The following is a 14,403-nucleotide window of genomic DNA, read 5'->3' as shown; positions in this document are numbered from 1 at the left end:
TAATGCTTTGACTTGCAAGGATTCTGGTTTTTAAGGGTCTTTTCCCTGGGAATTTATAGAGGAAAGTTCAGCCTCTCAGTATTTACAGCAATCTAACTTCCCAAGGCCCTGACTCCAATTTGGCTGAGTCGACAGATTCAGAGCCAATTTCACTTTAATTCATCCTGCTGGAAATCCAACTCCAGACAAGCCACGGATACCATCCTGTGTGTGAACAGCTCAGGCCATTCTTTGAAGACCTGGCAGGAAAGGGGCAGAATGTGGAAGCTTGCAAACACACACCTGCCTTGATAGCAGCGTAGAGGGGCAGGCGGATGAGGACGGGGAACTCGTTCCTCCTGACTGCACAGCTCTCTGGGTCAGCACTGTAGGCACGGATCAGGAGCTTGACAATGTCCAAATGGCCCTGCTGGCAGGCTATGGCCAGCATCCAGTTCAGGAGCTGCTGGCAAGTATTAGGACCTACCAAAAAACATATAAAATGTGATTTAGTTGGTGCCACTGGGCTGGGATGCGTGAGGAATGCCCACAAATGATGCCTCTGCAAAGGGGTTTGGGAAAGGGTGAAGCTCCTGAGGACAAAAGGAACAGGTTACACTGCAAAAGTGTGTCAGAAAGTTTTCAGCTTTGCTTAACTGCTCTTCTTCACCCACTCAGCTAATGGGTGAAATTTTTTTGTTTGTCCCTTACTTAAGCATTCATAAGGCAGCAACAGTTCTGCTAAAGTTTATTTATCAGCAGATAAATAAACATCTGACCCCAAACAGGGATGATCAGGACTGTCTCTGTGTCCAGATAGACATTAAATCCAAACACCCAAGATTGGCCACTTCTTCCAAGTTCATGAGAGGGGATACAAAGAATGGGAAAAACCAGGTAAGCTTTCATGTTATTGGATTAATAAAACAAAAATAAACGCTTCAGTCAACAAAAAAAGGAATTGTTTTAGCTTGTTTTTGCTGCAATCCCACAAAAACTTTCATTTCCCCTTCAAATATTTCATTTCAGGTCAACTCTTTACTATTAATTCATAGTAAAGTCAGACAAATGTCATTTAAGTCTAAAAACTAAAACACCATTTTCTGATTTTTGCATGAATTTGCTGATGTTTTAGTCATTCTCAAGCTGCTTTTTTTTTTTCAGAAATAACGTTTTCCTGTAGAACACCACTCTCCTCTAGGCGTGCCCAATCCTGAACATGTAACTAAATGCCCAGGACAGAATTATTTCTGCTAACAATAAGCAGTCCCCAAATCTTCCCTGATTCTCTGTAATCTCTGTAATACCTCCATATACTTTACAAATTTACGTTCTCTCTGAAACAGTTACAGGAACATCCACAAACCCAAGTTTTACATGTCAAGGCTTTTTTGCAGCTTATCCATGTGGAAATTACATTGCTCTTTGCATTCTTAACAACTCCACTAAATCCCTCACCCTCCTGCTACAAAAAATGGGCTCCACTTAAGCTGTAAGCCACAAGTAGTTCTCCCCATTCCAGGGAGAATCACTGCAGTGCAACAGCCAAATTGCAAATTTAGGGAATTTATACCTAAGCCCTGTGATCAGTTTCTGTGTAATTTCCCAAGAAAACAGTTGGAAGGTTTCCTGCATAAAAATTTCTGAAAGCTTCTGTTTGTGCAGAGCTCCTCCCCTGACCCCCCTGAAGCAAGAGTTGGAGGGAATTTGGTCACTTCTAAACTGAGCTAAGTTTCCAGAAACTACTTAAGTCACTTTTCATTACTCAGTGTATTATATTAATACAATTTAATTTTTCTACTAGGTTACTCAGCTTCCTTTCTGGCTGAAGGAAATATTACATTTAATTGCATCCCCTGAAGTGGAACATTTATTTTCATTACCAGTCCTCCAACAGGACACCAAATAAGCAGGTTTCCCAACAGGTTATTCTTCTTCTCAGGCCACTGGCAACTACTTAGTCCCAGTGAGGAGCTAGAGATATATTCAGGTTAAATATTGCAGAAGCCAGCTTAGATCTTGTGTGACTGCAGTGTCTGAGGTCAAGGATTTGCCCCAGATGTTCTGCAGGACCTCTGGACCCCAAATGCACAGAAGGTCCCAGGCAGAAGCAGCTGCCAAGCTCACAGAAGACTGAGAGAACAACAGGGACCCAAACACAGCTCCTGGTTCTGAGCCAGAGTTGTGCCCCCTGCCCCACTGCTGCCTTAGGAATTGTGTCTGAGTCAAAAAAAAGTCTCTGCTCAAAAATAATTATTATAATAAAATTTAAGTAAAATGTAATTATTATTCTAAAGAAGGAATTCCCCTGAAAGTCAAAACAAAATGTCAAGCAGAGAACTGAGTGGGTGTCAGCTGTGGACCCAAAGTGTCCCTGACCAGTCAGGCCACTCTGCCAGCACCACTGAGATTGTTGGATCAGCAGTGGGATGATGCTGCATCCTGAAAATCCCCTAATCTCACTGTAGGGTCTGGGATGTTACCCAGCTGTGAGGCCTGACAGGAATGAACTGTCTCAATGGCATCTTCCTCCACTTCCAGTCTGCAAACATGGGATATTTTTATGTATGTGTTTCTCTTCCCCAGGGGGGAAGTTTCCTTCAAGCACAGCAGAGATCTGATCCTGCACGCACTTTCCCATGACTAAACCCCTCCCTTTCCAAGGAATGCCAAAAAACCCAAATGCCTGCTTGGAGCTGTAGCACACAGCTCCTGAAAAACTCGAGGAGAGGCAGGGTCAGCCCAGGGCTTACCACGCAGGGAATCCAGCAGCTCTTTCACGATGTCCTTGTGCCCAAAATACGCAGCCACCACCGCTGCATTGTCATCGTTGGGCTCTGTTGGTAACACCACCAACGCCTCCTTCAGCAGGTACCTCACTGCCTGCAGATCCCCATATGCTGCTGCAATGCCTAAAAGCTGACACTGGTGAAGGAAACACAGCAGAAGAAACTCTCTGTTAAAGGCAGCAGGCAGAGAAAGAGCATTTCTAGAGCTGTATGGGTTGATTTGTGTCCATGCCAAGGCGTGTCCACTCTCGCCATGGTTAATTGGGAATGTCATAAACAGTAGTGGCTATTCTAATATTGTTGACAAATTTATTATGTTAATTTGTTTGGGTTTGTATTTTTAGTTTTTTTGTATGGTTTTTCACATAATTTGTTGGGGTTTGTATTTTGGTTTTTTGTATGGTTTTTCACATTAGTGCCTGAGGCACAGAACAGTGCATATAAACCCATTTTTCATGGACCAACACAAAAAGCATTTGCACAGCTCAGCTGCAAAATGCAGCATTACCTGTTTTGGAGATGGCCACTGTGACTGGATTTGACATGCAGGGACCCTCCCAAAACACTCACATCAGCTCTGTGCCAAGAGCAGGCTCAAAAGGAGGGCTCTGATGGCAGAGCAGTGCAGAAGCTGGCACAGAGTTTGTGATAAAATTCCAAACACAGGCAGCAGAATCTTCCCAGGGGACCATTAACCATCCCCTGTACTGATGGGGGAATACATTTTTTGCTAAGTCTATAAACTGCTTCCTTTTTACGGGGAAAAATGCATTTCCCTGTTTTGGTGACCACAGCAGCAGCACCCCTCCTCACACAGCCTGTGTTCCTACAGACACTGCTCCCTGTGGTCTGCCTCATCTTCCTGATCTGTGTTTTCAAGGGCAAATTTGTGTCCCTGAGCATGCTTCTGCAGAGTCCCACACAACCAGCCATGTCTGGGATTCACACAACCAAATGGATTTTCTCCACGGAAAAACGACAGAAGGCAGCATTTTGGCATCTTTACCAATAAAATGTGAGAAAGAGCAGTAACCCAACCCAACCTTTTCCACTTGCAGTGCAGTCTCCTCACAGGACAACCTAATCAACTCTTGGGCCTTGCTGGTGTCCCCAGCTTTGTAGGCATCCTGGATGCTTTCTGTCACAGGGGTCTGGGTGACGGAGACGTCGCCACTCGTGGACTGTTTGCCACCCATGTCCACAGTTCCTGCAGGGAAAACAGCAAAGAGAAGTCAGGGAGAAGCACCTGTTCATCACCCAGGCACAGCTGCAACGTCAGAGAATACTGGGAATAAAAGGAGTTGGTGGCTTTCAGTGGAATTATTTACTGCACACAATTTAAAAAAAGGAGCCTGATAAAAGAAAGTGATAAATGTAAAAGTTCCTCCCAGCAGGGACATGAAACTGAGAGGGACAGAGTTCCCCAATGGCTCCCAGAGGTGGTTTCCAAAGGAAGATGTGGAAGCTCACACACATGGATACATGAACCTTTCATCTGCCTGGCACACTCCTCCTGCTGAGGAACCAGGAGAGAAGGAATTACATGGGACTGGCACCTGCAGGAATTCTGACAAAGTCAGGAATCTGAAAGGCAAATCTGGTATTACTGGCCTTGCTTTAGTCACATTTCACTCCTGACAACAGCCTGGCAAAATCCCACTGTCCTCCAGCATTTTCAACCATAATTTTAGGCACTTCTACAAGTGTGAAACAAAAGAAATTGGAAATATTTACACTGTGGAAAAAAAAAAAAAGGTAAAAGGAGATTTTGCAAGATGCCCAGTGTAATCTTACTCAATTCTAGAGAATCTCCTAAACCAGACTTTCTTTTCCTAAATGGTGTTGGGAGCCAGAAGAGCTTTTAAGTGTCAGAGATTAAAAGCTGCAGCCATTAGAGAAGATGCTTTGGTGGGAGGCTAATGAGGCAGGCAGGAAGTCTCATACCCAACCATTCCCCAACTAACAGTACAAGGAAAGCTGCATTAAAGTCACTGAAACACAAGATGTTTTCAGGTCCACTCCTGAACAACAACCAAGACAGAGGAAAAAAGCATTTTCTACTTGAAAACAAAATGTTTTTTCCTGCTGAAACATCATGAATTATTATTGCTTATTTGCATCTGGTTAAATACAGCCCTTAAGCCCACAGTTCTTCACATGTATTAACAAGGATTTATTTATTTTTTAAATAGACACATATGTCATGCAGGGCCTAGTTTAATGCAGCCTGGAAAGAGAAGTAAATTTGGAGCAATCTATAACTGTCAGTAAATATCTTTGAATAATGCAGCCTGAATCACCAGTAGGTTCTGACTAACACTTCTCATCAATTATTTAAACGAAGCTCAAATCACTCAGACATCGGAGATGGCTCCAGAGGTTGGTGCCATTAAAAGTGTGCCCTCACCAATAACCTCTCCCAGATGATGCAGAACCTGTGAAGGACAAGGAGCAGAAATGAAGGCCCATGAAAGTGGGATTAAATTACAGCACAATAAACAGCGTCTCAGAGTTCACATTAATGGGTGTAGTGCTTCCATAATTTTGTAATTTTAGGGAGGACATAGGAAAAGAAATTCTTCCTGCATTTGGTTCACTCTTTTAAAGCAGACCACACACCTACAAGGGTGTGATATCACATATAATTTAATTTTCATTTCCATGGACACCAAAGAAAAGAGAAAAAATATTCTTAGGCAAGCATGTTTAAGGGATGATAAAAAGGAGAACTTTAGAGCAACTAAAGAGCTTTATTCTCCAGTCAAAACAACTCAGAACTGGACCAAGAAAATTCAAGAAGTACAGATCCAAGCAAACACTGCAGTTACTGGAACAAACAGCCTCCCCACTTAGCACCCTGTGATGAAATCCTGAACCTAGAGAGAAGCTCTGGAATTCCCCTTGGAGGAAAAAACGCCTCACATTGGAGATACAAAACAGCTGGAAAGCTCCTCAGCTTCCTGCTCAAGGAGCCCAGCAGAGCAGGGCTGACAGAGCAGAGCAACTTCAATCTGCTTCCTACAAACTGCAGAAAGGAGGGACAAATTTTACTCAGTTCCAGCCTGATTTGGGAGACTGTCCCTCAAGGCCCACATCTGCAGCCATTCCAGATGTAAAAGCACACCCTTTCTGCCAAAGAACTGAGCAGGACCATCTCTCTTTGATTTTAAATCATGGCCTGGGAGGGTGGAGGCACAAGAATCTCATGGTCAGAGATTCATCAGATCCTGGTGTCACGTTCCCCTCAAGCAGAGGTCTCCAGCCATCCTCCCACACACAGAACTGGGAATAAAATAAGTTTAAAAGGAGCATTTTCCACCTCTCCTGCTGGAGCTGCCCCACTCCAACCAGCACAAGAAGGGTCACAGGGTTGCAGCTGAGGGAAGGAGGAACTCTGCCTGCTTGACCCTAATCCCAAAACCACTTCTGTGTTTTGCCAAATGACTACTTCACAAAACAACTCAGCCAATGTGTTGGGCTTCCCCTTACATTTTTGGCCCACTCACAATTTCTGAAGTCCTTTGCGGTGCAATGGCTCAGTCACAACCCCTGGTGCCAACCCCTGGAAGAACACGGGCTGGCCATGAGTTAGGTGCAGAATTCTGGGATCTCCAGGAACTGGAAGGTCACAGCTGGTTCCATGGAGTTTATTCCCAGAAGAATCTTCAGTATATGCATTTTAGTCCTTAAACTCAATTTCAGTCTTATTTTAGGCAAATTTTTATTGATCAAATCAAAACTGCTCAGTTTTGAATATCTGAACATTCATCAAGTAGAATTCAATAAAGGTTTCCCTGAGTGTAAGAAATCTGGGCGATTCTACTGTTGGAAACCAATATTTTTATGTTAAATATTCTTGGCAGCAAGATAATGCTACCCATCTCTCAAATTTCTTACACCAAAACTTCCTTCTATTATTCCACTCTGCAGGTTAAATTGACCTCCTGCCGTAGGCCCGAGGAAAGAAGCTGCTAAAGGTCTCCAGCAAAAATATTCCTTGTGACTATTAACTGAAAGCTTGAAAAGAGCAAAACTGGTGAGATACAGATAAAAAGGTTTGCCCCCAATCAACAGCTGTACACATATTGGTGCTGTCAGATTTCAGTAGAGCTTTCAGAGGTTAAATGAGGAAAGGTTGGCTATCCATTCCCAAATTCCCAAAAAGCACAAACGCCATCCAAGGCAAAGCTAAACATCTCAGCAACAAAATTATCCAGTTCACAGAAGATTTCCTGGTGACTTAGTAAAGGATATATTGGCTTCTGAAATACCAGCATGTTCTATAAGCTTCATTTATACTCACCAGTGGGGGGAAAAGAAAGGAGAAAAACTACATTTTACTGACTAAAGACTTTTTATTTCTACAGGATGCATGACTGACCTACCATCAGTGGTGGCACTCGTGTAGGCTGGGAATAACGTTTTGCCAATACATGCACCAGCCATTTTTAGCAGAAATCTGGGCTGAAATCCAAAGAAATTCTGCTCTGCTGTTAACCTCACATGTCTCCTGCTCCTTGCCTGAGCTCCTCATGGCTCTCCTGTCAGAGTCACCTCACTCACACCCAGCCCTGAGCAATGTGACAGGAGAGCAATTCTGCAGCTCATTAACACTGAACCTCTGATTTTGGACTTGATTGTGTAACACACTGAGCATTTGAGCCCAGATGTAGCAAAGGGCTTTTAAATCTTAGATTTTATGGATTTAGGAACCAGCTCATGCACGTTGCACAACGGGGTCTGTGTTCCTGCACAATGCACATTCTGTGTGCAAGGGATGATATCCCAGCAGGACTTCTTGGATATTCCTGTACTATCCAAGAAGCTCCAGAAACTTTACACACCCAGTGCCATCTTTTTTAGTTTCTGCTTTGCACACATATCTGGGCAGTTCCTGGGCTGGCACAGGTTCCTCTGAGAGCACTGCCCCAAAGCAGCACCAAAAAGCAGATAAATGAAGCCTGTTTGAACTGAGGAACCTGTGGGTTTTTTCTCTAACACCTTTGAACAGCTATGAAAATAAAGCCATGGAGTTTAGTCCTTAATAGGTAGCTTCTGTATCTCTGCATCATATTTGTTTAACCTCTCCATAGATCCACTTCTTTTCTTCTCTTGCTTTCTACTGAAAAAGCTGTAAGCAAACCCAGGGCTGTTTGTGAGGGGAAAAGGGGAGGCATCTGCTGACACTAAAAATGCATCTGTTCCTGACACAACAGCTTGTACAAAAACAACTAACTTTGGAATTATTTCTCTCTTGATTTCAATGATTTATGCTCTGGAAATACCTTTTATGTTTGGCTTTATAAAAGCTAAGGGCAAGACCAATTTTCTTTTTAAAAATATCCCAATGAAATCAGAGGTTATCAATAAAAAACCAGTGTTATTTTATTACGCTTAAAAGGGCACAAGGTATCACTTTTAAAGTGCAACAGACAGCTGGCCCAGCTCAGAGAAACAAAATAAAAATAAGCCATTTTAGTAATAAAGAGTACCATGAGAATTTTAGGGTCATGTGTAGTTAGACCCTGTCACAGGCCTCATTATAACAGCAGGTGAAAAAAAACCCTCTAAAATTCCTAAATTGACAGTATGCCGTAAATAAAAGGGGAGGGTTTGCAGGTCAGTGCTGTGAATCAGCAAACAGCTGCATAACAAAGCAGCACAATGCACAGATGATTATTGTCTTTATAGCCCAAATCACTGCATCTCTGACACATAAACTCACAAGAGTTTGTAAATGCCACATTAGGCCCTTCCATAACCAGCAGATCTTTGGCAACTAGGTAGGATATTTTTATTTAGCAGAGGAATATATAAATGAGATGCTTTAACCCAGGATAAATCAGGAAGCAAACCTCCTCCAAAAACAGAATTACAATAATAATACAACTTGAAAAGTGCCACTGACCTTGTCATAATGTGTGCAGGTATTTCCAGAGTCGGGAGCAAATCAAGCTGATGCTCTAACACAGCATCCCCCCAGCGATGCCCAGTTCAGCTGGTAATTCCTGGGACTGATAACCACCCAGCTCTGCTCCAGCACCAGCAGCTCCTGCAGTGGCCACTGGATGGAAAGGCTGGCTGGCTGCTCCTTTGTCTGAATTAACCACCACAGTTTAGCCCTGACAGATATTTTCATCTCCCTGTCCCACTAGAGCGAAATCCAAGCCTCTGGTGCAGAGGATGTGGGGATGGGGGTGGGCAGGGAGGCTGAGCTCAGACATTAATTCCTCAACAGCACCAGATGGCTGCAGCTAACCCTCACCACCTTAATCTTTTGCCATTTTGACTTCTGAGCACTGCACAGCTGAAAAATGAGACAGGGATGAGGCTGAGGATGTGCAGAATATTTAAAGCCAGCACCTCCAAACACTCCGAAACTCACCGGTGTCACTGAACATTTTTCAGTACTGCTCCATAAAAGCTCTGCCCTGCTGGTTTGCAAAATTAATGGAAAGCCATGTTATTTCTGAGTCTCTGCAACAGACTCATGCATCCTGTACTGCTTTGGAAAACTTCAGGCTAACAAAATGAGCAGCAGCCAACAGGAAGCCTCCAGTGATTTCAAAGGATGATGGATCTGCCCTACATTGCACTTTCCTATTAGATGGTAAGAAAATTTTTTCAGTCCTCTGGAAATTTTTGAGATACTGAAAAATCCCATCCCAAACAAGGATGAAAACCCTGGGTTCTTCAATGAAAAATAAAGAAATAAATTTTTCAGTCAGCCCTAGTGGGTAAAAATGCTTTATGATGCAAAGGTATCTTTTGTGTTCCTTCTCTAATTAGCTGACACTTCAAGGTTTCCTTTTAAAAAAAAAAGTTAAAAGATTTTCTTCATTCATTTTTTAGATGATAAAGCCCCAGACCAAGGTGCCCCCCCACCTGCTCATACAGCCAGAAGCTGCCTCAAAACCATCCTGCAGCAAGAAGTCAGTGATCTGCTTTGCCTTTTCTCAGATTTAGGTGAAATACATGTGGCTCAACTAATTCTGCTTTAAAATGTTCCTGTCAGGATTCAGAAGTGGCCAGAACTACCAATAAATGCCCCTGTGAGAAGACACTGAGAACAAGGTGGTTTATCCGGGAAGTTCCAAATCCCCACTGGAGAGCCTGTGCCAGAACTGGGTCACGGCCCCTCTGACCCTAATTAATATTTCCCACAACAAGTGGGATGTGCCAGCTTCTCAGGACAGTGGGAGCCCTCCACACACTTTTTTCTGCCTATTTCTTGTGGTTCCATTTCCCCCAAACATCCATTATTTCAGCTAATTAAAGGAGTGGCTCTGCAGTAAGCTCTGCACTGAGCTCTGCCTGCCAAAGGCACTGGAAAAGATGATGTGTTGAGCAAAAAAGCCACCCACATCTACAACAGAGCTCACAATCAATGCTCACTGCCCCAAAAGGAGACTTAAAACCCCAAAAGAAACCAGATATGAACCACAGAGGAATGCTTCAAAGGCAAAAATCCAGCGCTGAAGGAATCTTTTTCACTATCACTGCAGATTGTGGAAGTATTTTGAAGTTGTTTACATGCCAGCACCACACACACATTGTGCTGATCTGCACTGAACATTTTCCAGCAAGCACCCAGGGCATGCTGACAATTTTAGGTACAGTTGTGTAAAGTGAACAATTATCACCAGAATCATTGGAAATTTTCTATTTATAACACTTTTAACCTGCAAGGAAATAAAAACATTTGCTAATGCAAGCCTGAAAGGAAAATATTAAGTCCAGGGTGGAAAAATGCTCTGGATTCCTGCCTTTTCTCTGGGCTCCAGGACAGAGTTATGAGAAACAGACGCCTCCAAAGGCTTTAGCTCCACACTTACACAATCATTTCTTCATCATCCAGGATAATGAGGGAAGGGGGAACAGAAAAGCCTCAAATCCTGGTAACAGCAGCATTTGGGCAGTGCCAGCACTGCCAGATCTGAGCAGGCTCCTGCACTTGTGTGTGCATCTCCCAAATTCCTGAGACTCTGGGAATTGTTTGTGTTGCCCAAGAAATGAAAATGGAACTGAGCTGGTTATTCTTTGCTGAAGTATAAAAGAGGCTGCACAAAGGCACTGGGGTCAGAGAGAGCACAAAGAATCACACTGGAATATGAGTGTCAGAACAAACCCCTCATGGCACTGTGCAAACCAGGCTGGAAAGCACAAAATAGATCCAGGGTCACTAATGATAGCTGCAGCTATCCATGGAAAAGGAACAAGGGGTTGGGACATGCTTCTCCTCAGCAAGAGGACAGGATGGTCCCCACTGGCTGCTTGTGAAGAGCAGCTCCACTTCCACAGCTCTGGGCTGTATCTGGTGGGAGAGGAGCAGGATTCCCTCTGGGCAGGGAAGGAATGGGGCAGGGATGTCCTCCAGCAAACACAGGGCAAAAACTGGCTCTTACAGAGGGTGGGAATACCCCCAATTCTCCATCTTTGGGGTGCAAAGGACCAGCAAAGCCCAAAGAGAAGAGTGATGCTGTCACTTCCACCCCCAAAGAGAAGCTATTGAGAGCTCCAAATGGCCAGAGAGTTGCTGTATTGAAAATACGAATGACTCAGCTCTGGAGTGAAAGTTTCTATTTTTGTCTTTTGGCCTCAGTGATTTGGTTCCCATCCTACAGCTTGAATCATTCAGAAATGTGCTTCTGCAGGCAAGGCCAGCTATGCCACTCTTGCTTTCCAAATTTTAAATTGGAAGATATACATTAAGCATGCAGAAGCATGACAACACTTTTGGATTTTCTTTGTGTTCGTTTCCAAGCATGGCTGGAAATGGAGGATTGTTAAATGATGAAAGGTGCCTCCAGTGAGACCATTCCTGTCCAACTGAATCAAATATTACAGCCATGAAACCAAACCAACATTGGATTTCATCTGAAACTTCACAAAATAAAATTTCATGGCTAACTTTCTCCTGAATCTTTTCCTTTTCCCCTAAGCTTTCAACAGAAGGGAAAAAAATCCCACACACTAATGTTTTCTCTCTTTCAGATAAATAATTTGCTCAAAATTCTTCTTTAAAAAATTAAAACATTAATTATTCACATTGGGGAAGCACCACCTCATGGCCAGCCCACTTCTGCTGCTTAGACACATATTTAAAACTTGCTTTAGGAGAAGCAAATGCTTTTAGCCCCAGCTGTGAGAGGCTATGTGGGGGGCTCAGGAGGGATTTGCTGCATGTGAGTGAGAGGAAAATGGGCCCAAGGTCTCTGCTCAGGTCTCTTCCTAGCACAAACCTTCAACCAACTCCACCAAAGACACATCCAGAGATCCCACACCTTCTCTGAGCTGGGAAAAGCAGTTCCTAAGCTTGTGTTTCACCCTAAAAACACATGTAAACACTTTCCTCAATGGAAAACCCATTTACAGCACTGCAACCCCACTGCAGGTCAAAAACAAGAGCACAAACACAGCCAAAGTCTGTCTCTCCAGGAAGACAGAAGGTGCAGGAGTGTGTCACCAGGACACTGACCCACACATTCCTTCCAGCTACTTTGACTAAAGTTTGAAGAATGAAAAAATATTTTTATTAAAAAAAACCAAAAACTGACTTGTTCAGGAGACACATCTAAAGGAAGAAGCCTTTCAAGAGATTTGAGGGGGCAAACATCCCACGCAGCAAAATCCAAGCTTAGCACATGTTAGACACAGTTCAATGAGCTTCTTTACTGTGCCTGCTTGACTAATAAAATACTCCTTGCTACCCTCATTTCTCATTTATCACTAAGACAACCACTCTGGATCAGTTTATGTGCAAGTGTTGCATGCAGAGAAAAGGAAAATGCAATCGAGATATTGGATATGGTTGGCATGAAGAGACTTGAAGGGACAATTTGGCAACGGCCAAAGAGCCAAGGGAAGTGCAGAGCTGGCGGGGAAGAGCTCCAGGAGAAAAGGGATGGATAAGTTAGTCTGGAAAAGAAAAAAAAAAATCTAAATAAAACAGAGAAGCAAGTGAGGCTTCACTCCAGCTTCTACTGAACTCACTGTGAGCACTTCCCACTTCTGACTGCTCTCCCTCAGGAGTCAGAGAAGATCCTGGCTTCCAGGACAGTCTCAGAGGGAGGATCACCTGAACAGCTGTGTCTGCAGCAGAAGAGAAACCTGATGGAAAGGCCTCTGCTGTTGGCCCAGATAGCCACCAAAGCTTTAATGGGGCTACCAAAAAACCATAAAACCTTCCCCTACTTGTGACAAGACCTACAAGTGGCAGAAATGCCTGCTTTTGCAGGGAGCTGTTTTGTCTTCCTGGGAATATCAGCACCCTTTCAGTGAAGGGAGGACAAGGACTCTGACTCCTGTGCCCACACTGTGGCCCCACTGCAGCTCACAGCATTTTTGGATGTCTGCTCCAAGGCAGGGACAGCAAAATGAGGAAGGGCACAGCTCATCCCCTTCCCATCAACCTATGACAAACTCTGACCCATTGCATGCAAGAACGTGGTCCTATCCATGCAAATGGCTTTGACTTGGCAGCTTTTATTCCCACCCTGCCACTGTGAGAAAGGTTCAAGGTGCAAAACATGGGAGAATTACGACCAGGATTACAAGCTCACTTCAGGAGCCAAGCTTTTTGTTTTTCAGGCCATGTATGAGATCTGAAAATGGATCCTGTCCATTAGTGTTGTAAAAAAAATTAAAATGTTCCTGTTTGATGCAAAAATAAAAGCATTTTCAAAGGCTCTTTGATGTGAAAGACAGAAAGATGTGCAGGCAGATTCTGGAGGAGGTCTTGTCTTCAGCAATTACCAGCACTCTTTTTGAATCCTACTCCCCAGACAGAACTTTTATATGAAGTAGATAATCACACTGCAGAGTGTATCGGCTCTAAACCTTGTGGCTTTTCAATTAAGCAGCAATAACCTCCAGTCCAAAAACTCCTTAACCAAGACAGGAATAAAACAAACAACCCCCAAAACCAATTAACTGCAGGTGAAGCAATTCCAAAGACATACTTGCTTTTAAAGGATTTCATTTTGAGCTCTTATGTGGTAGCCATGCCAGTTTTCCAAGCAATATTTTGATCATTAAAACAAGAAGTGATGCAATTTCCACACTGACCACAAACATACCAAGAATATTTGAGCTAAATTTATCCAGACTTCTTGTTTGAGTCACTGCTTTGGTTTGTTATTTTTCCATGATTTTTAGATATGCACAGAGAAGAGCTGGGGACAGCCTGAAACTGAGTTTTTTCCCCAGCAGCATCTGAAATGCCAACTTTTATGCCTGGGAGCCACATGCTGGCTATCAGAGAGGAAATGAAGCTGCTCCTCCAGCTCCCAGCTCCTTCTCCCTCACCTCCTTCCTCCCACTTTTCCTGTGGCAGACTGACCCTTTCCCTCACCCCTGGGTGACTCCAATGGGGCTTGTCTTTGCAGATGAGAAGTTCCTGAAGCTCACCAGGGATCTGCTGCCCTCTCCAAGTGGAGAGGGAGAGGCAGAACAGAGAGGATCTGCCCCAGGTTTCCCACTGTGCATCTCCGTGGCAGACCCCAAGTGCTGCCAGCAACCTGAACTGCTGACTCCCAGAGTCCCTCTGACTGCAGAAGGGCTTTTGGAAGGGTGAGAGCTTTTCCTAAAACTTAAAGGCTTTTTTAAATAGGTCCCCTAAAGGGAGGGCAAGGCA

General features: G+C 43.8%; 1 protein-coding gene across 4 annotated transcripts in view; it reads right to left on the bottom strand.

Annotated features, from left to right (window-relative positions):
- LRRK1 (leucine rich repeat kinase 1) overlaps window positions 1-14,403 on the bottom strand; it is a 74,694-nt gene that overhangs the window by 50,024 nt on the left and 10,267 nt on the right. For all 4 annotated transcript variants that reach the window (XM_064389673.1, XM_064389672.1, XM_064389674.1 and 1 more), the window contains 3 exons: window positions 3,812-3,975; window positions 2,733-2,904; window positions 283-462 (listed from right to left, as the gene is read on the bottom strand). In XM_064389673.1, the coding sequence (XP_064245743.1) occupies window positions 283-462; window positions 2,733-2,904; window positions 3,812-3,975 (516 nt within the window). The remainder of the gene's footprint in view (window positions 1-282; window positions 463-2,732; window positions 2,905-3,811; window positions 3,976-14,403) is intronic.

Source organism: Passer domesticus, chromosome 14, assembly GCF_036417665.1.
Source record: "Passer domesticus isolate bPasDom1 chromosome 14, bPasDom1.hap1, whole genome shotgun sequence".
Classification (NCBI taxonomy): Eukaryota; Metazoa; Chordata; class Aves; order Passeriformes; family Passeridae; genus Passer; species Passer domesticus.
This window is presented reverse-complemented; position numbering and strand designations above follow the sequence as displayed.